General features: G+C 39.3%; 1 protein-coding gene across 1 annotated transcript in view; it reads right to left on the minus strand.

Annotated features, from left to right (window-relative positions):
- The window catches only part of LOC113166880 (chemokine-like protein TAFA-2), a 66,591-nt gene that overhangs the window by 8,078 nt on the left and 37,570 nt on the right, over positions 1-20,943 (minus strand). The window contains exon 3 of the mRNA XM_026367071.1: positions 392-541. Within this exon, the coding sequence (XP_026222856.1) occupies positions 392-541 (150 nt within the window). The remainder of the gene's footprint in view (positions 1-391; positions 542-20,943) is intronic.

A 20,943-nucleotide genomic window follows, 5' to 3' on the forward strand; every position in this document is an offset into this window, starting at 1 on the left:
AGACAAGAATAACAAAAACATATAACAAGAGGGAAGGAGATTATGGTGGTGGATGGACTATGATAATAGTCCACTAATAGTGGAAAGAATGAGATTGTAATAACCACACTCTCAGACAGCTCTCAGACATTTCAGTAGGTATCAAAAGGCATCCACAAAATACATTTAAAACAAGAAGATACACAGTGAATCCAACATGACTTGAAATAATTAATTCCACTGATAAAGGCTGTTTTTGTTTGTTTGTTGTTGTTGTTTTGAAGTTTTACTATAATAAATAATTTCCTTAATCTATATGCCAGATGCTGTGAACATGGGAAGCGACACACTGGATAACTTTGTAGTCAGTTCCTAAAGAGTTTTTCACACTCAGACACATAGTAATACGTACCATCAACACAGGACGGCATAGCCCGAGTGGTCCCAGCAACTTGTCCAGGGAAGCAGGAACATTTGACAGTCTGAGATCTCTCCTCAATCTTGTTCTTGTTGCAGCAGCGATGGGCAGCAATCACCTCACATGTCCCTGCTTTTACATGCACTGAAAAACACACACACACACAAACACACACAGTGGTATATAGTATAAGTATACCAAGCTCTCAGTGGTGCTACCCTTTTTAAATATTATAAATAGTAATCCAGCTTTTGATCTAATATCCAAACTTAAATAAAGAGGTAAGAAGAAACTAGAGAAAGAACATTTTGTTAATTGATCTGCCAGGGTTCAGAGCACACATCTCAGATCTTCCTTGGCTATCCAAAAAGGTCTGGTGTCTCATTGATGAATAAAAATCAACCAAAATAACAGTGGTTGGTCGAATTTACAATGAGACTGGCATGTTCCTGTGCCTGATCCAGAAAAACAGAAAAAGTACTAAAAATTTGATCAGCGCATCTATACACACTGATTAGGTGGACTTACATAACAGCACTTAAATCAACTTTGACAGGACAAATGCGTCAGTCACTGCCGGAAGGTCAGAACAAAATAAACTCCTGTGCCCAAACAAGAAAATGGTAACATGAACATGTCAAGCTGCATAATGAAGCAATGTGAGTGGCAAATTAGTTTATCAGGCTATTATCAGACGGCCATGAGCAAAACAAATATATGCTATTATAAATTCCTACAATTACAGCTATCACATTAAAAATTGCATGTATTGTGATGCTTTATTTAAAATCTGATCAGTGGGCAGATACAAACAACAAACTAAAAAATAAGTATGTAAAGAAAACAGAGGCACACACACACACACACACACACACACACTCGTGCAGCAGTTATTGCCACAGCTGCTCCTTCATTAGGACATTGCAGAAAAACAACCAGCATTTTTGTTCAAGTGCTAGATTTGACTGCACTGTATATACCAACTGTAAACGAGAATTTACAGCAAAACTAATAAACTTCTAAGAGCCTGAGCATCAGATGTAAAGACTGTTGTGTGGAATTTCCGCCATTGTGTCAAGAGGAGGAAATACACTGAACCTTGAGGGATTCAAGTTGTTGCTATTAATGTGCTCACTCTCACTTAGCTTTAAAACTGGTTGCTGTTCTGAAGAGAACAGTCAAGAGTTATTTTATATTTTGTACCAGTTTATTATTTTGGACTGTAATTTATTCTGTGTAGCACTCATGTTAATGGGAAACATTCAATATCCTTGTGCTGTATGTTATGTGAACCTGAAAGGTAGAAAAGGGTATTATTGGACATAGCACATGAAGAGGGCAGCAAACTTGTGAATACAGTTATGGTGATTTCTGCTGTAGCCTCTCCTCTCACTGCAGCCCTTTTTGTAAAGAAACCCCACTGTATAGGCGAAAAAGTGGCTATTTCTAAAGGCAGTGTTCACTTTACACAGGTACAGACATATAACACATACTTTGGATTCAAATGGCTTTAAAACATTCATGTTTGTTTGCTTTGCACATTTAAAACAAGATTTGAACAAATAAAGTTAATTTAGTTCTTTTATTTAATAGCAGCAAATCACATGTAAGGATTCTCGGGACACTCTACAATGTAAAGATATTACAGAATATAACAAATATCTATATAGAATTATATAGGAAACACTGATTGAAACACAGAGCAGACAGCAGGCAGAAGTGAGACTGTTTACAACTGTATGTCATTACACTTAACTAAAGAGTAAAATAGTTTAACACCTGTTAAACAAGCACAAACTCTCAGAATAACAAGCATCCCATGTCTCCCAGAAGTCACGGGAGTGTCTTGTATGTCTTGTATATTCATAGCAGCTCACTGACTCCTGCAAATTATTTAAAATCTCTCGCACATCCCATATTCTCTCTTCTCTGCAGTCTTCACAGCAGTGTACCTTTTAGGTGCGCCTACCCTTACCTTCTTGCACAGCTACCACTTATTGTGCACATTTCTACTCACACTTTAATCCGACAGCCATGTGGTTAATTAACACTAGTCTACTCCATGCACAGAAATCCCTTGAGTCAGCTAAGAGAGAGGGAACAAAGAAATCACTCTTCATTTGAAGATGTGTGATGTCAACACATGGCCCCTTTCATACCAGCCTTTCATCAAATACATGAAAATGTCAAGGACAAACAATAAGTCTTGTCAGGAGCACTGTATGCAAAAACCTTCTGTGTGTGAGTGTGTGTGCACTTGTTTGTGACTGACTAGATGTTTTGCCTGCAATGTATACTGTATACTGTTTTGAAGTATGCTTAACTTAACTGCATGTTATGTGTTTGTGTTTGTGTATGTACATTTACTTTTGTGATTTTGCATTACAGTCTGGTTGTGTGGGTTTCACCTTTTCACACTGTTGTTGAAAGTTACTGCTATTTCCATTACAAAAGAATCCTCCCACAATACAACAAAAGGGTGCACGCTGCGTGGCAATGAAAAACTAAAGCAGCAAACAATGAGTCTGCTCTGTCTAAAGAGTATTTAAAAGTGTGGCAAGCCGAACTGAAAGACTCCGTGTGAATATGTTAAACAGACTAACAGAGATTTGAAAAGTTCTTAATTTGCTCCGTTAATTAGAAAAGGACAAAGCAGCAATCCTGCAAAGCCCAGTCCAATTAATATCTCAGTGAAAAGCACATTGTAATATCTCACCCACTGTGTCTCTCCCATCATTCTTTCACGTCCTCTCACTTCATTTTTTTTTCCTCCACCCAGCAGTGGAGCCAAAGGGTGGGCATGTGGATTAACTGTCCAAATGCCCGATTGCTATCAGGGACAAAAGTTTGTATACAAGAAAAAACATCTATCATAATAATAATATATATAAAAAAGCATAATAACTCTTAAAATAAAGTGTTTCTTTGCACCTTTCTAACTCACTTGCTTTTTTTTTTTATAGTCTCAACAGCCTTGTTGGCAGATAAACAGCTTAGGAAAAATCAACACACACAGAGTAAACACCTTAACCCAGCTACCCCCCACTGACACACACACACACTCACACACACAACCCCATGACCCATTTTTAGGCTCAGCACCTGCAGTAGTAATTGACTCAGCATTAACAAGCAGCACGGCAGTGAAGCGAGTTGAGCACTAATAGAGTAGTAATGAGGAGGCAGAGTGAGATTCTAGCTGAAGGAATGTAAAAGTTCATTAAGACATCATTACTAACATAAGTGTTAACAGATGGCAATATTTTTTTTTTCCCCAATATGGATCAACATAAACTGGAGCCGGATGGCAAGATGAGTGATTGATATTTTGGTGTGTCTTGATACAGACTGTCTGGCTTTATTTTATGCATCTGCAGCTTTTTATTTACACTGGAATAACAGACAGGTTCACCTGACAACTTTTAGACCACTACTGCTGCAAGGTAGCAGTGATGCAGTGGTTTAAAAAGATGTTTCTCTTCATGGTGGTCTGCCTGTGGCTTTATGCTTAGCCACCAAATCAGCATTTGAAATGTTAATATTATAATAAAAGTAGGATTCATTTGTTAAAACACATCTTGAGGCCAACTTATCTGATGAAACAAGCTCAATACAGTCCACTTGTGAGATTTTCATAAATTCCTTTTGTGGTAGCTCTGTGCTGAATGTATTGGATAGACCTTTATGGAACAGTCTGAGTGTTTTGGGGATAGACTTGAGACATAATGAAGGGCTCCTCGAAGCAGCACACAACTGCAATTTTCTTCCACGGTTTGGCATGCTCCACAAGATTTCTGAGTGGAACTTCACATCAGCAGGGGTTTGATTTGAGGGTTAAAACGTAGGCAGGACAAAGACAGAAAACACAGGACCCTAAAGCGTGTTTGCTTTTGGCCATTGTTAAAGAGCGTTCGCCTCCTCCATCATTTTCACTTACAGAGGAAGGACATGTTTTTACCACCATCAAGCCATAGTCAGGATGTGATACCCTGCATGTCTGAGCTGCTGATGTTGGCAGCGCTGTTGAAAACCGACACCCAAATATACGCCTGTAACACATATCACTGCCGATGTGTACAAGGGCAGCAGTAACATGTAATATGAGGTGGAGATTAAAATAAAAAGAGCATCTTGTAACAAAGAGTAGCATACAGTGGCACATCCACTATCACTATGAAGTTTCTATGGTTGTTCTCAATAAAGACCAGGATTTATTTTGTGTTATTACTTTAGGTACATTATATTTGTTAATACTCTCGACTTAGATGAAGATCAGATCACATTTTATGACTAATTAATTCAGAAAACCATGAAATTCCAAAAAGGAAAGGAGACGTGTATTCAAGGTGTATTGTGCTTCCTAGATTTGTTAAACAGCTTCAGCATATGCATCAATGCTTGTGTAGTAGGAGATATTAGTAATCACAAATATGCTAGACAATGAGTCAGGCACAGTGTTACAGACTCAATAAACTCTGCTAAATACCCAATTAAGCATTACTCACCACATGACATACACAAAAGGACACACACACACACACACACACACACACACACACACAATGAAAGAATGTTCTTTATCTCTTTTGTACACATTTGTGCTTTTAATGTAAAAAAAATGCAGATGAAAACACACTTATGTGTTTGACTGCTCCAGTTTAAACACATAAGCTCACCATGGACTAATAGAAGCATCCAGTGCAGTCTTACCAGGTGATACTGCAATCATCTTTTTATTTCATATCAGGCACCTACCTTCCTCACAATCTCATTTTGCTTCTCTTCATCCACCCATCTCCTCCCCTCTGTCTCTTCTTCATCTTCCACATCTTTCTCACCTTGTCCCTGAGCTATTTTATAAATGAACCTTCTTTTCTCAATCTCTTTTAGCCATTCCAGCGCCCCATTTTTCCACAGCTCCCTCTTAGTCCTGGCTCAGCACAGCAAACTCAGCAGGGTAGCAAACCATTATCCTCAATCATAGGCCCTAAATCACAGAATTTTTACACTTTCTATAATGCGTTCTCCCTCTCTTACCCCTTCTCTCACTGACGATGTGTCTCGACCTCTCTAAAACCCCTCCCATCTCTCTCTCCGTGCTATGAGGACTTGTTATCCCTGCCTCTCTTAACACAGCAGTGATTGTTAACCCCATTTACCAAAGATGATGCTTCACTGACAGATAGATAGATGGACACTCTTACCCTGGACAACCAGGAGCTGTGTGTGTGTTTGTTTGTGTGTGTGTGTGTGTGTGTGAGAGAGAGAGAGAGAGAGAGAGAGAGAGAGAGAGAGAGACAGGGCTCCAGAGGTAAGGATGACATTTGAAAGAAGTCGCTTGCTGGGACCAAGAGCCCTATCTTGGTGCTTCATGTGCAGGGGTGAAACCACATACAAACACACACACATGCTGGTAATCCTATCTTTGACATGATGCTCATTGACATAATTCATTCCTTACCTCTAAAAACCTAAACCAATAATACATTTTAAACCAAATCTTAATCCTTAAACAGCCTTTGGAAGGTGAGTCAGACAGTGAGGAACAGCCAAAAGGTCCTTACTTTCTAAACATGTCTTTACTCCCATGGATTCTAACTGTATGGCCTTGTAACAAACAAACACACACACACACACACTGAGTCATTTCATCTGTCAAAACTTCCCATTTGCAATGGCCCGACTTCAGCAACATTATTTTCCACTGAGTCACTACTATGAAGTCACAATAACTTGCTGAGGCATAGCAAGTCTAGCAGGGCTTTTGAGCAGAGCTAAACTTTGACACAGGAATTTTAGCTGTTGGTAACTTGCAAGCCATCTTTACAGGGCTGACCTTTGAGGTAGCACAGAGAACAAAGAAGTGGAGGAAGCATTTGAGGTTAGTTGTGCCATTAATTTTACAAATGAAGCCTGACAAGCAGAGTTTCACACTTTGTATCTGTCCTCATTTTGCCAGTGGAAAACCTGCAAGTAGACAAGTCACCAACACTTCTGCCTGTCATCCACTCTCCTCTGTGTTGGATGGACTGGATGGGGTTGAAATAGTGAGGTATAAAGTCGAGCTCTGTATTTCACTGTAAAACAATATTTAGGAAATAAGTGAAATCAGCCAATCAAGAGTTCTTGAAGGTAATTATCTTAGTTTGACTTGTTTTCTGCAGTTTAGTTAATCGAGTTAGCTTTACAATATCAAAAATCCACTTAAATTAACAATTCACTTGTGTTTTCAAGGTAGCGGGTGAATAGTTTCCAAGTTGAACAAACTGAAAATGATTTACAGGGCTGGACTGTTATCAAGATCATTTCCTGACAATCAAGTGCACATATTACTCTTCAAATGTTTAATCTGTGGATGAATTACCTCCATTATCTTGTTAAAAATTACAGTGTCTCATAAGGTACATTGCTTTTGTGGGATTTGTGTCTATGGGCAGTTAACAGAAGCTAATGTATCTCTGAGTTATGATGAGCCAGTAAAGCAGCCAGTACTTAAAACTACTTCTACAGAAGCAAAAGCCCCTATTGTGGCAGTAACAGTGTCACTGGATTGTAGGCGATGAATGAATTCTGTGCTTATTATCTGACACTTTGATAAATTTGTTTACAGTAATGAAGTTCAAGCTGGCTCTCTTTTAAAATCACAGTTATCATAGACAAACATTTGATGCCAGGAGAGTTTGTTGGCAAAGCAGCAACAGGGGCTGACAGTCTTCATCAGGTCTGATTAATGTGCTTCCATAGTATATGAATGGAGAGTTGTGCCACTGAGATAACTCACCTCATGACTTTTGTTTGGCTTTCTTCGTGATATAATGCTCTGATTTCATTAAAGGCTCTTTCATACTATTGAAGTTTGGAAATACAAATGTTTTTCAAATTCATTCGGTAGATTAGATGCTGTTTGTTGTTCAGACGTTTTAGGTTTTATATTTGATTGATAATTCAGTGTTTGAGATTATTTTAAAAAAATGGGCGGCCAAATACAGTATACAGGTTGACTGCTAATATACTTGGGCAGCCTGCCCAAGCAAACTTTCTGTGTGGGAAACACTGCAGTTGGGTGAGTGGCACAGCACAATACAGCACTAAAAATCAATCAATAGAAATATGCTTCGGATTTCTAAATCCATGGTGCACATAGATTCGCTTTGTAAATCACATATTTAGTATATATGAATGTTTAAGTGTTTCCCCAATACCCAAAATCACCTATTCACAAAGAATATATCTTGAAATGAAAAATGAGTTCAGAACGCTTGCCAAGTTAATTAAATTACAATGTACGTTGCTCAGTGCATGTGTGTGCCCATCAGTGCATGTACTTCCATGCATTTGTGGTAATAATTAGATTACACTGGCCTCTGAGATGGCACCATTCGTTATGAATCGTAAACACAGAGCAAATTAAAATTCTGTTTAAGAGCCAGCCAAGAAAATTAGCATGGAGAGAAAGGGAGGCACGCACACTCGACCACTTCTGTGTTCTTTTTCCTCATCTCTGTTTTCAATTCTGTCCCGTGTCTGAATGCTTTCTGCGTGTCTTCAATGCCATCATCTCGATCTAATGAATATTACCGGAAGGTTAAAAACAGGGTACATAACAACTACAGGAGGCAAATATTTATCTCTAATTATCTACAGATAAATGGTTCAAGGTATCCAAGTGGAAGTTTCATGTGCACTGCAATCTCTTTTTCAAGACAGACAAATGCACATGGACAGACACAGAAAGTATTAGGCCACCATTAGATATGTTCTTTTGGCAATTATATTATTATGAGCATATATATATGTTTATTTATTAGTAAAATATAGGAAATATGTACACAGTATTAAAAGCACTAAAATATTAGAAAAACAGCTTCAAATACTGAGTGTGACCTCTGGAGTAGAGGTCAGGGTCAAGGACAGGAGTGGAACACCTGTCATAAACTGAGTGTAGCAAGGACCTGGATCAACATCTGGCAGCTTCATCTGGATGCCAAGTTGATCCTTCTATAGTTCTAAGAAAAAGTTGGAATTGTGGAAGTATAGCATCCAAGAAACCACTATTTGTGTACATGACCATCAGAGCACTGCTAAAAACAAATCTAATGGTGGCCTTTGCACAAACGTATCCAGAGCCTTAATGAATGTTCATTTAAGACCATAGTTTCTGTGTTTATTTACAAGTTTGTGTAGTAAGGCTGAGCGGTGTGGCTAAAACCTTTTAACTGGAACAATACTGCTCGTTAGCTAACCTTGAAATGTTTTTAGACCAAACTGAATTCAACTAAACTGTACAACACTACTACTATTTCTTTAGAGACAGACTAACTGGGTATCCCGCAGAACAAGGCAGAATTGTGGGATTTCGAGTTCTGTGCAGCCCTGAAAACTAATATTACAAATGACCAGCAGTTTAGCCAGTCGTCAAAACAGTTTGCAGGAATAGATTTTTCTTTCCTCACATTTGCTCTAATGTTCCCTCATTCTGAAAACTGCGACAGGTGTGTCGGAAGACATTGTACCTGAATACAGCTTGTTCCCCTTTTCCTCTCACAATAGTTTCTCGATTTATAGTCACACAAAGACAACAAATAGAGTTACAGTGCTAGTCAAACTTCAGCTACTTACTTGTTGGTGTAGTTTTATCTATCTTTTCTTTTGAGCTGCTAACAGCGCCACTGTATTCACCCCCTCGTGACTCATTGCTGCTGACTTTGTCTGTATTTTGTAGTGTGCAGTAGGCTTTTTAAACCCTTTTCACTGAAAAATAAAGTGGTCAAAAAAGTGAATGACTATGGTAAGTGGATTGCATAGATGTTAATTAAAGCTGGAGTATGCGTGAATAATGTGTTATGTAGCATTTGTGTGTGGTGACACAATTAACAGTGTCAGTAAGAATTAAAACATCAGCCACAAAGCTTGCATCCGCTTCGAAAAATGAGTTGAACACAGACTCATTTCTCTGTCCAGTGTTCACAAACACTAATCTCTTACCATCATCCCTCAGTTTATCAGCGTGGCGCGAGGGAATGAGTGAGTGACCACAATTGGAAGTAGTTTGTGCACAGTGGCAGCTCCTGCTCATAGTGGGACAAAAATGAAGGGCGAACGAGAGAGGAAGAATCACTGGGATCTGGCTCCAGGAATTTCGATATGAAAGGACAAACAAAATACTGTGGGCGCCCACACAGAGGGATCATCACTGTCAGAAAAATATGCCTTTCCAGAAATCACCCAACCAATTTAGATACACTCAGACATCCCGCACAGAAACAAAAAAAAGCTTCAACGCCGTCAAACACTCATTATAGCTTCAGACTGAATTTACTCCTCACTTCAGTTCTGTCATACAACTGGCTCGTTTTCACCTCAACAAAGTGACAATCGTGTCATTCACGATGTGACAAGCAGCCTGCTGGGCCACTCCATCTGTATCGCTTTCCTTGCACCACCTACCCACCCACCTATCCCTGTACTAATCACCCTCACTGACACCAGCTTGAACCAGATTGTCTCCCAGTCCCCACAAACCACGCCTTTGGTTTTCCATCACTGATCTCTATGCAGTTTTAATCTAGAACAGACAAGAGAATTACCCCCCCCACACACACACACACACACACACACACACACCACCACCTCCATCCCCCTGCTACATCATATGAGATATTAGCTCATGTGGCAGGATGGGCCTGGTGACACATGCTGTGTCCTGTCTCAGTAACCCCACTGCACCATTGCAGCCACCCCGCAGCAGAAGATTTGTCCTAATTTGTGCTTCAGGCAAGCTATTAGAGCAGTGAATTGGGTATAAATTGTTAATATGCTCAGATGTATTAACACAGCATTAGTACTCAACCATTAACCTGCGTGGATGTGTGTGTGCATGCATGCGTGAGGCCATCATGATTTAAGCCCTGTTAATTGTTAACTCTGACTGGGGGTGACTTTTCACAAGCCCTGTAAAAATGACCAGGTCTCCTTTCTTGTATTTCTGTGTCCTTCTTGCTCTCCCTTCTTCCTCTTCCACTCTCCTCCCGACATTAGAAACCCACCCAGTGCATGGGAATATTAGCATCTTTTCATTTCTTCTCCTACAGCGGTTTCTGCTGTGTATTGTGGGCCAGCTCAGAGCCGTCTCTTTTTTGTTTCTGGTTTCTTTCTCCTTCTTTCTCCTTCTGTCTCTGTCCCTCTTTCTCCTTCTCTGTGTCATTCTGGCAAACCAGTAAAGAGACAGAAACACAATGATTGTGTTCGGGCCAAACAACCCCCTCTTCCAGTTTTCGTTCTGTCAGTCAGTGAATAGAAAGGAGAGATCTATAGCGCAGGAGCCATGTTGATGAGGATTTCATTCTGTCTGAATTCTCTCCCTGTCAAAGGAATAAGGACGAACACTCGTAAACGTCAAGCTCTGCCTATTTCACTTTAAAAGGCCGCCGCGTGTTTGTGTGTGCACATGCGTGAGTGCATGCGTGTGTGCACGTGTGAGTTATGGTTGTTGTTTATGTCATTCGGTTGTAGAGGTGTCATTCCACAGATCTAGATAAATGGCCTGCTATCAACCTGTTTATTCTCGGTGAAAGGCTGGACAGTCCCATATGTTACACCACACACTGACAGTCAACATACAGCAGCACACAATGCTGCAAACCGTCCCAGCTTTTTCTGGGAATAAAGGTTTGTGGTGAGATGGCGTTTTCCTGATTCTGACTTTTAGCAAAAGAACTTTTGACCAATGTTTGTAGCATGAAACAGATCATAACATATGTCAGTGAAGAAATGCATTTAAAATAAATTATAAAATGTATCTTTTTTTTTATTTTGTGGCTGTCTCACCAACTTTCACATCTGTGGCATGAAAGACTAAAATGCACTAATCTGTGATCAATGAATGTCTCTGTGGTAAAATAAATTGGGACCACTGACCAACTGGGAAACGTTTTCACAGCTCTGACCTTTAAGGAAAGAGAGAAATGGGAAACGTCCAGGTAGCTGTTACATAAGCTTTGCTGCACCAAATAGTATTATATTATCTTCCTTTGCCAAATGAAAAGCAGCGCTAATTGAACTTCTTTTCTTTGTAGCCATTATGCCGTAAACAAAACCGGAAAGAAGCCACAGTAGTCGTTTCACACTTTGTCACTAAGCTCCCAGCAGCTTTAACCTGTTTTACAAGAATGGAGGAATGACTTTTGATGATGATGGTTCTTTCTAGTGATATTGGGCAGTTAGTCCTTAAAGATATAATCTGGTACATCAATGTTACCGGGGATGATATAAAATAAAATAAAATAAAAAGTAATGGGAAAAGAATCAGAGGTTAAACGATGAGCTGCAGGCTTCATCAAACCAGCGCTGAAAATACGCCCATTGATGTCTTTGCACATTGTCAAGTACTGAACCGTTTCTGACAATATTATTTTAATGATCAATTACAACCTACAGTGTACTTTAATATATTGGTCTTTTCTTTTATTTGAGACTTTCCTACTGCTTTCATTTACTGTCTGTGAGTGTGATCAAAGAAAATAAAACCCTTACTTGCTGCTTTCAGGAAAAAAATATGCATGCCTTTTTCCATCCCCTTATACTGTATTTTGTTTCTGGTTAATAATAGATTGTTTTTAGTAGTAGTATCCTAACATAGGTAGGAGGTCCCTACCATTTTTTGCCTCTTATGTTTATGCAGTCCGACACAGCATTAATTTAAAAAATGATTTAAAAAACGCTTTTTGCAAACACACACAGGCATCTGTGTTTAATTTTTCTATTTATACCCAACAGCAGCAGCGGAAGAACACAACAAACAACGAACAGTTGATCCTAAATGCACACCGTCATTGGCCATTGACAGGTGATCTGATGTTATCTGTGATCGGTGCATTCATCTGATCTCTTCTTTAAGAGTCTCTTCCATGGCATCAGCACTTTGTCACTAACTGCATCATCAGGATAGATCATTGCATCCTTCCACTCTTCTCCCGACTCTCTCTTCTGTCTCTCCTCCCATCCCTCACTAGCAAATGAAAGGGAAACCCTGGTGTGTCTGAGGCTGGCTGGCAGCAGAGCCAGAGGTGGAAAGATGAGAAGCGAGAGGGAGGGTTAGATGAAGGCAAAGAGGAGGAACGAGAAAAGAGGGGGAGAGGAGAAAACGCGCAGCCTGATCAGACTGTAAATGTGGAGTCAGAAAAAGAGAGTTTCTGTTGGAGGCATGATTAGTCGCTGTTAGGATTCTGTGGGAAGGAAACTGAAGGACCACTATACTTGGACTATATATTAGTACACAGCAGGATAAACTTAAGCAGACTCCAAGTCTGGCTGCTGCAGCCTTTAAAATCATACTGAAAACAATGAACCTGGAGAAGTCATTACATTATCCTCAGGGCCCCAGAGTTGCTGTTCAGTAGCATCTGGACTTGCTTTAAGTTCTTGAAGACCTTTCACCTGTCATCTGAACGGCTTCACCATTTCTGACTGACTGACTGGAATAGCAGGCTTTAAAACGCGGTGGAGTCCATAAGTCTTTAACACTTTGGCGATCACCCCTGGCTTTCATGTGTGTCGCTGAGGCCACATGAGACACAGTGAGAACGACTGTGAAATCACCTGGGCAGCTAGAAAAAACGACACGGCTAAGGAATGAGAGGTGAAACCTAGTACAAGTCCAGTTGACACCGAACAGCACCTTTGGGATGATCTTGACCTGGATGAGTCTTCACAGACACTTACGTTCAGTGCCTGTTCTGCATACTTCATGGTCAGCTCTTAATTAAAGATGCTCCTCTGACGTTTCATTATACAACATATTTCCAGTGCATCTAAAAAAAACGTACTGTTCACACACACATAAAATCTAAATTTGCCACTTAATGAATGACGAAACTCAAACATTTTGCTTTGTCTGTGTCTTTTCCTTGACGTGAGCTATTTTGCTGGTTTTATACTTCACTTGCAAATTGCTTTGGATAAAAGCATCTCCTGAAAGATTACATGTAGATGTGTTTACATTAGAGGGTCATTGTCAGTTACTGAAAAACAAAATATTTTGCAGGTTTTAGTTTATCAGTGTTTGTGTTGTAACCTTTTATTACATTGCTCTCTCATAATTCACCTGGTCAGACCTCTTAACTTTTGCTCACCCTACATTTCGCCCCCCTTTCATTTCCATGAGCAACAGGGTGAGCTGTATTCACCTCATGTTGCAAACTGAGCCCTGACTCATTCACTTCACTTCAGTCTGAATGAACTTTGACATGTGAAATCAGGCCAGTTTGAGAGGGGCAGTGAGTGACTGACCTCTCTTTCAGCACATGTGTGTATTCTTTTGTGTTTATACAGCATATGCGTATGTAGTTTGAATTATGGATTGACCAAACTTCATACTGTTTTTTTTTTTATCCATCAGTGGTGATGTTGTGAGCACTGTTCAGAGGTACATTTCCTTGGATTAACTGGATTTGCTTTGTCCATTGTAGAGCACACATTGTTACCATTGACCTCAAAGCCCACAGTGACACCTACAGTCCACATGTGTAGGTATATAGGTGTATTCATTTATCTTGCCTGATTACACATCTTCCTATAAATGTGTCTGCGTGTATAAAAGGTTCTTTTTAACTCCATCTTCACAATCCTCAGTGACACCCTTATCATTCTCAATAGTATATAGCATTTAACGGTAATCCAGCTGTTAGCTAAGATAATGGAAAACACCTGTGTGGGTGTGCAGGGCTTTTAAAGACCCTAAATGGTCATTGTAAATCCAATTACTTTGCCTCACTTTACTTCACCCACTTTACCTATGTGGGTGTACTTTATATAAATGGTGCATTGTGTATGACTGACATCTCCATGACTAGTTGTTTCCATCTGAAGATGGGGAAACTTTGTATTTTCTCCCGAGCACTGCCTAACATCAGTCTGAGCGGACTTACTGACAACACCTGTGTGGCGGAGTGTCACCTTTTAAAGAGACAGGACTTCCTTTTTCCTTTGCTTTGCTTTTTGCATCTCCCTCTCACAGCACCACATTTCAAAACATTTCATTTTTTGTTAAAGGGAATCACACCAAAGTCTGTATAGCACAACAAATGTTCTACATTTGCTTCAGGCAGCTTGTATAATTCACTTCACCCCCGCTGGGGGAAATATTAAAGAACTCAGTGGTAGCTGAGAAAAAAATACAAAACACTTATTTATGTGCTACACATTTTATTGTTTCCTCGGTTTCCTTAAAAACTTTAAGCTTCAAGGGAAGCTGTGGGCTATGTTGCACACATATTTATTTATCTGTATGTTTATCCTTCCTTCTTTTCCCCTAGCCACATCTTATTTACACATACAAGAACATCAATATTGTGGGATCTCAAGATTGTGTTTGTGAGAAACATTTCAAAGCAAAAACACATAATCTTGACAGTGGAGAGGAACTAATTGATTCAAATGCACACTTTTTTTTTCTTAATTGAAAAAGATTTTCTTGATTATTTAAGTTACCTTTTACTTCATATCTTACCTTTTTGTATTCAGTTGGCACAGACCCCAAACTAAACTCAATGTCACTAAGCCAAGAAAAAATTCACTCTATATTTGATATTTCAGAAGGTGTTTATTTGGTAGTAAGATAAAAATAAAGAAGGACATGTGGAAGACAAAATAAAGGTGTTAATTTTGGTTAATTGGAATGCAACAAAAATTCAAGCTAAATGCGCATCTCATAAATGCAACGTGTGAATGGTTTATATTGGTTTAATCATAGATTCTGACTGATTCAGACAAAAGACAAACTTAAATCATGATACTCCTGATCCACTTCTACAAATACGTCTGTCTCACGCACTTAGATAATAGTATTGATTGTCAACGCAATTGCAGGTTCTTTAGATAAACGCCTAGGAACATTATTTTATTTCAACTTCACCTACTTTCCACCATTATCCTAATTTATTATAGCATTTTTTAATGCAACTTCTTGTGCTGATTGATACTAGGTTAGTTTAGGTTATATCTATCTATCTCTGTAAACGTCATGTAATGAGTTGAGTGAACTTTAGCACTTCAGTCACTACAACTCACTGTTATAACTTCCGAAGTGATCTGGGAATAAAACTTTTTAACATTGGACAAAAGTTGAAATAATCCAATATATGACTTATTATATGAATATAATAAGTCCAAGATGAAGCACAGTTAATTCCAGCACGTCTTTCTCACAGATAAAAAATCTGATTATTTAATCTGAATTAAAATAAGCATAAAACACTCAGTGAGGGATTGAGTGATTTATGCTTTAAAGCAGCCCACAGAGTATTTACAGTGGTGTTCTGCTAGGATTAGTTGTGTGAGAGGATTAGTGAAGCTGCATTACTGCTGTTTTATTTAACTCACAACAGCAAAAGGCTAAAAATAAAAGCCTCTTAACCACATTTAGGCAACATGAGAGGCCAGCACGGACAGTTACAAACATGATGTTTGTGTGCCTTAAAGACCTGTGTGGGACACGAATGTACATAAACACACTCAGGCAACGCACAGGCTCTTCCTCACATGCTCAACTTTTCGTACTTAGTCTCTAATCTAGTAATCTGCTGAAAGTTGCCCCGTGCAGCATATGCTCTACTTGAAAACACTGTGTCGCACGAGTTAAGGCGATGATGTTGGTGAGAGTGTAGCATATGCAGATACTGGCAGGATCAAGTGAGTGGGAAAACTCACCGAGAGAGAGAGAGAGGATAGGATTAATGCAAAAAGACTGGAAGAGAGGGAGAAAAAATGAGAGAGAGATTTGCAGAGGCAGCACATTACCGCCTCTCTCTCCCCGTCTCTCTCGCTGTCTCTCAACCACTCTCTCTTTCCTTGCATCAGCATTGATCACAGTACATCAGTAAAGTAAAGAGCACCCCATCCATCAGTGCGTGGCTGTGGAGCTGCTGTTAAGAATACTAAAGCTGCTCCGCACAGTGAACGCACACATAAAACAGCACCATCATATGCATAGAGTTTACTGTATCAGTAAATCAACCAAAATAGAGGTGCTATTAATCTTTTATGACTGAGGCTACACACGAGGATTGTTTAAAATGCTTTAGCAAATAACATTTTCCACAATCATATTTTTACTGTCGCAATTATCGCTAGAGTCGATTTTAAAATTGACTATTCAACATTCTTCCGTGAGGTTCAAGTACTGCTTCTTTTGTAATGACTTTGTTACTTTAATAGATTTTTTACATACATTTAAACAATGACTAGTTTATCCCTATGCCCCCTTATTGTATATTCATTCTGATAGTTCACATACTTTTATAGGTTTTTATTGTTTGTTTGTTTTGTATGTGGATTAAAACCACTTGTAATTTATGCCATAGAACTAGTAAATTAGATTTTCTTGATAGATTTTGGGAAAAATCTTTTTTACAGAGTTTTCTCCCTGATGAACCAACAACCTTCAAGTACAGTAAACTCCTCTGGTCATCCTTGACTCCAATAAGAGAAAATTGTATGTATTCGTTATACATAGTTCAGCACATCTCTCTTCACTTGCCAAGAGCTTACTTGAAAGGTTGATTCCCATCTCAATGTGACTTTCATGTAAAATAAAGCCAAAGGAATTGCAGACACAGAATTGGAAATTCAAATGCATGTATCCGTAAGACTGTGTTCCTATGAATACCAAAGGCAAGTATTGTACAAACACATAAGAACAAAACCGCTGCGCCACCCACCAGGCAAATACCTCTGGAGGACAAATTGGAAATTGAATCATAAACTATAAAGAGCCAAGGTTGAGTTCAGCTGTGGAAGAAAAGAGAGACGAGATGGAGGTGGAGAGCAGAAAGGAATGAACGGCTGCATTAAATAAAAGTTCACTTTCTCTCGTGCCCCTGCAGAAATTCACGCTGTGCTACCTGATTGAAATTTCCTGGTTTAATAGCTGTGAAATAAAGTAAAAGTTGTGAAAGAGAGAATATGAAACAGAGGGCAAAAGAGAGGAATGTGTGGTGTGGCGGTGGAACAACAGGGAGAGAGAGGAAGACTTGGAAGACCAACACAGACATAGATGTAATGGCTATTAAATTACTTTATGACTGGTAAAAACTGCAGCAAAGACTAATTAGTCATTACCGTTTTATTAATACCCCCCTATATTTCTCTTGCCACACTGTTAAGCCACACTGTTCTACACAGTGGCTTAACCAAAGGCAGGGAATCAATAGAGGCTTTAGTTTTGCTAAAGAAAACACAGTTGTACCAGTCTGGGTCTACGTGGGGTTCGCTGGTGAGCTAACAAGTAACGATTAACACTAATGAATGCAATGAGAGGCCCCCAAATAGGTTATCTTTCTGTGCAGCCAGAGGAAACTTACCATTTACTCCAATTAGTGCTAGCACATAATCAGACAGTGACCACAGCAGCCACACACATACTGTAAATGTGTTTTTATTTTACTGTAGAGGATTCTGCTCTTCCTGTGGCTGCCTGGCCTGAATGCCTCCACGGGATCTGTCTCACGTTCTCCACACTTGAGGAAAATTAAGGATTAAAATATTATAGTGAAAGGGCTGCATGGTGGCGCGGTTACTACTCTTGCCTCACACGTGGCAGTTTCTGTGTCGTTTGTCTTCATACTATCGTTTCACATTTTTCAACAGGGAAATTTATCTGCCACATTAGCTGAGCGACTCTGGAGACGGCAATGTCACGCTGTTGGTCGGTTCTTCACTTCGGTGAAATGTCTCTACATCATCAAAAGGTATTAGATGGATTTCCTTGAAATATTATACAGACAGTCAGGTCTACTGACTTTGGTGATCCTCTGACATTTCCTCTTGCTCCACCCTACGTTTGACATTTTCTTTCTGTGTGTGTGTGTGTGTGTGTGTGTGTGTGTGTGTGTGTGTGTGTGTGTGTGTAAAATGCCTCAACAACTTCAGCAAAGTTCAGCAAAGTTACTGTAATTCAAGATGAATGATAGAAACTTTTTGACTTTTCATCGAGAGCCATCATCACTTAATTTCTCCATGGTTATGGATAAACATAAAACATATAACAAAGATATCCATCAGACTTGGCTGTGATTAGTGATTGGTGATAATTAGAAAACATCATCATGCTAAATAAAATACGATGGTGATCATGATAAATATTGGACCCACTGAACATTCAGTGCTGTTGATTGTTATCTTCACAGACTCAATTTAAATGTTTTATGTGATTATAATAGTCCAGAATCACTGAAAACAGTGAAACACCCATACACTGCTGAGCCCCTATACAGAGTTAGATATAAAGTATGCACAGCACATGACTAATTCTTAGTAACCCAATCACATCCGCACAGTCCGCCTTTGTTTATCTGTCGACCTGGTTCTTTAGGCGTAGTCCATGAATCATGCTGCTTCCTAGCCGAGTGCATCTCGCTGTCTGCCATCACCTTTCTACTTTCATAGATATTCATTTTCTGCATTGGGTGAAATAAAACAGCTGTAAACATATTTCCCACTGGTAGAAAAGCCATTTTTGCTGCTTTGTGCTCTTCTTGTTCGACATTTTAGCAAACAGGCAGTCTGCCTGACAGACATTAGAAAATATATTTTTCATCCCCACATGCCTTGAATATGCAATGGAGTCATGTGTGAGTAGGAGTAAACACAGAAGATTATCCTGTGATAGACTCTAAAAGGCCAGAGCGCCTGTAGCCAGTTATCAAACACACTCCTGGCACCTTAATAACAGAATACATCATGGTTAAAACAACATGTGTAACCAAGGACACGCTGATTGGTGAAGGTGAGTCTATGCAAATGTACTTCCTTGGAATTTGTCAACACCAATTGAAGTGGAGAGAGCAAGAAAAAGAGAACGAGAGAGCCAGAGGCTATATAACACCCATAATGATGAACAAATGGACATATCATAATTACCAGGTATCTCAGTCACTGTAGGCAGTGGGAAGTTGTTATGTGTTCAGTAGAAACCAACAACATGTATTGTAAGTGTAATTTGAAGGTGAGCAAAATGATTTCTATATGGTCATTTTTAAACATGTCAACACTTGAAATGACAAGAAGATTTTACAAGAAATGAAAGCCAAATGTACTTAAATAAAAATTATTCAAGTTGATCTAAATAGTAAGTTAGACTTAACCCTATAAGGCCAATTGTATCATATTTGATACACAAAAATCTTTTGATTAAATAATTATCATAAACTTCTGATGTAACATAAAAAACAAACATTAAACATGAAAAATCTTACATTTTGAAATAATGTCTTAAAATGTTTTTTCAACAAAGTGTGCAATACACATTTAAAAATATAGGATGTTGTAACTACTATTTATTGGACTGGGCTTTAAAGGGTTAAGACAACTTACTTATCTCATTCAAGTGTTACCAGTGTTTTCTTTTTATTTCAGTGTCTATCCCATGACTTTCAACAAGCAGAAACATTCATATTCTGGAAATCCTGGGTGTCATTACACATAAACTGAATGTAAGTTAGATCCATGCTTCCCCTCCACATCCTCACTTTCCACCTTGCTGCATATAAACACTGAACCCTGACATTAGCCTTAGAGGATGACGTGATATGAGCATAATTTATTTACCTCCTAATAATTAGTTGATCTCATGACTTTGTCCTATTTTTCTTCCTCTCTCTCATATGCATGAACACAAACACACTATCTCCATCCCTTGACCAGTGGATTTAAAGTCAGGGGCGCTGCTGGGGTGTTTGTCAGCATGAGAAATTTCACATTTGTAATTTTCAGCTTGAATTTTTTGCAAGCCATATGGAGGCATGTTGTGGACCAAGCGTGGAGGGCAGCTTAACTCTGGAGCAGCCTCTAAGGAGGGTAGACAGCCTGTCTCTGCACATCACATTAGAGTATGCATACATGTAGGTGCGTGTGTGTGTGCATGTGTATGTGTGTGTCTTTTCATGTGCGGTTACTGCAGGCCCGACTGAACGCCCATGTTCCTTTAAGCTTGTGTGAGAGTGGTTCATCTTAGCATCCCTATACATCTTTGTCTTCACGTCTCTATTTCCCCTTGTGGGCAGACAGAATGCCTTCAGAGTAAGTTCAGTTCCTCGAAGCCTCTAATCAGTGGTGATGTATGGAGATTGCTGCCTATAGATTGAGAATCAATGACTCGACAGTGTGTGGTAAAGTGATCAGCATAATCGCTGTTCCGCTTTACTTCAAAATACAAGCCAAGCTGTTTCTCTGAGCCTGTTGATAAAGCCACTGAGAGGTTAAACGGAGGCCTAGACTTTGTCGACAAATGAGTTCCTTTGCAAGAGATCAGTCTACCGAGAGTATTAGAGCTCTGGTGTTTGGGTGTAACGTCTGTAGTTTTCAGAGAGCTGTGTTGAATTAGGTATATCATAGCTGATGGCAAAGGAGAGGAATGTTCTCTGTTCTGGTCTAAGAGATGAAAAGGTGGCAAATAAAGGTGGACTGTAGCCAAGAAGGCACGCAGACAAATACAATCCTGCATCAACAACAAACTACACTGACCAAGTGCGGACCATATTTCAAATAATTTT

Source organism: Anabas testudineus, chromosome 7 (genome assembly GCF_900324465.2).
Source record: "Anabas testudineus chromosome 7, fAnaTes1.2, whole genome shotgun sequence".
Lineage (NCBI taxonomy): Eukaryota > Metazoa > Chordata > Actinopteri > Anabantiformes > Anabantidae > Anabas > Anabas testudineus.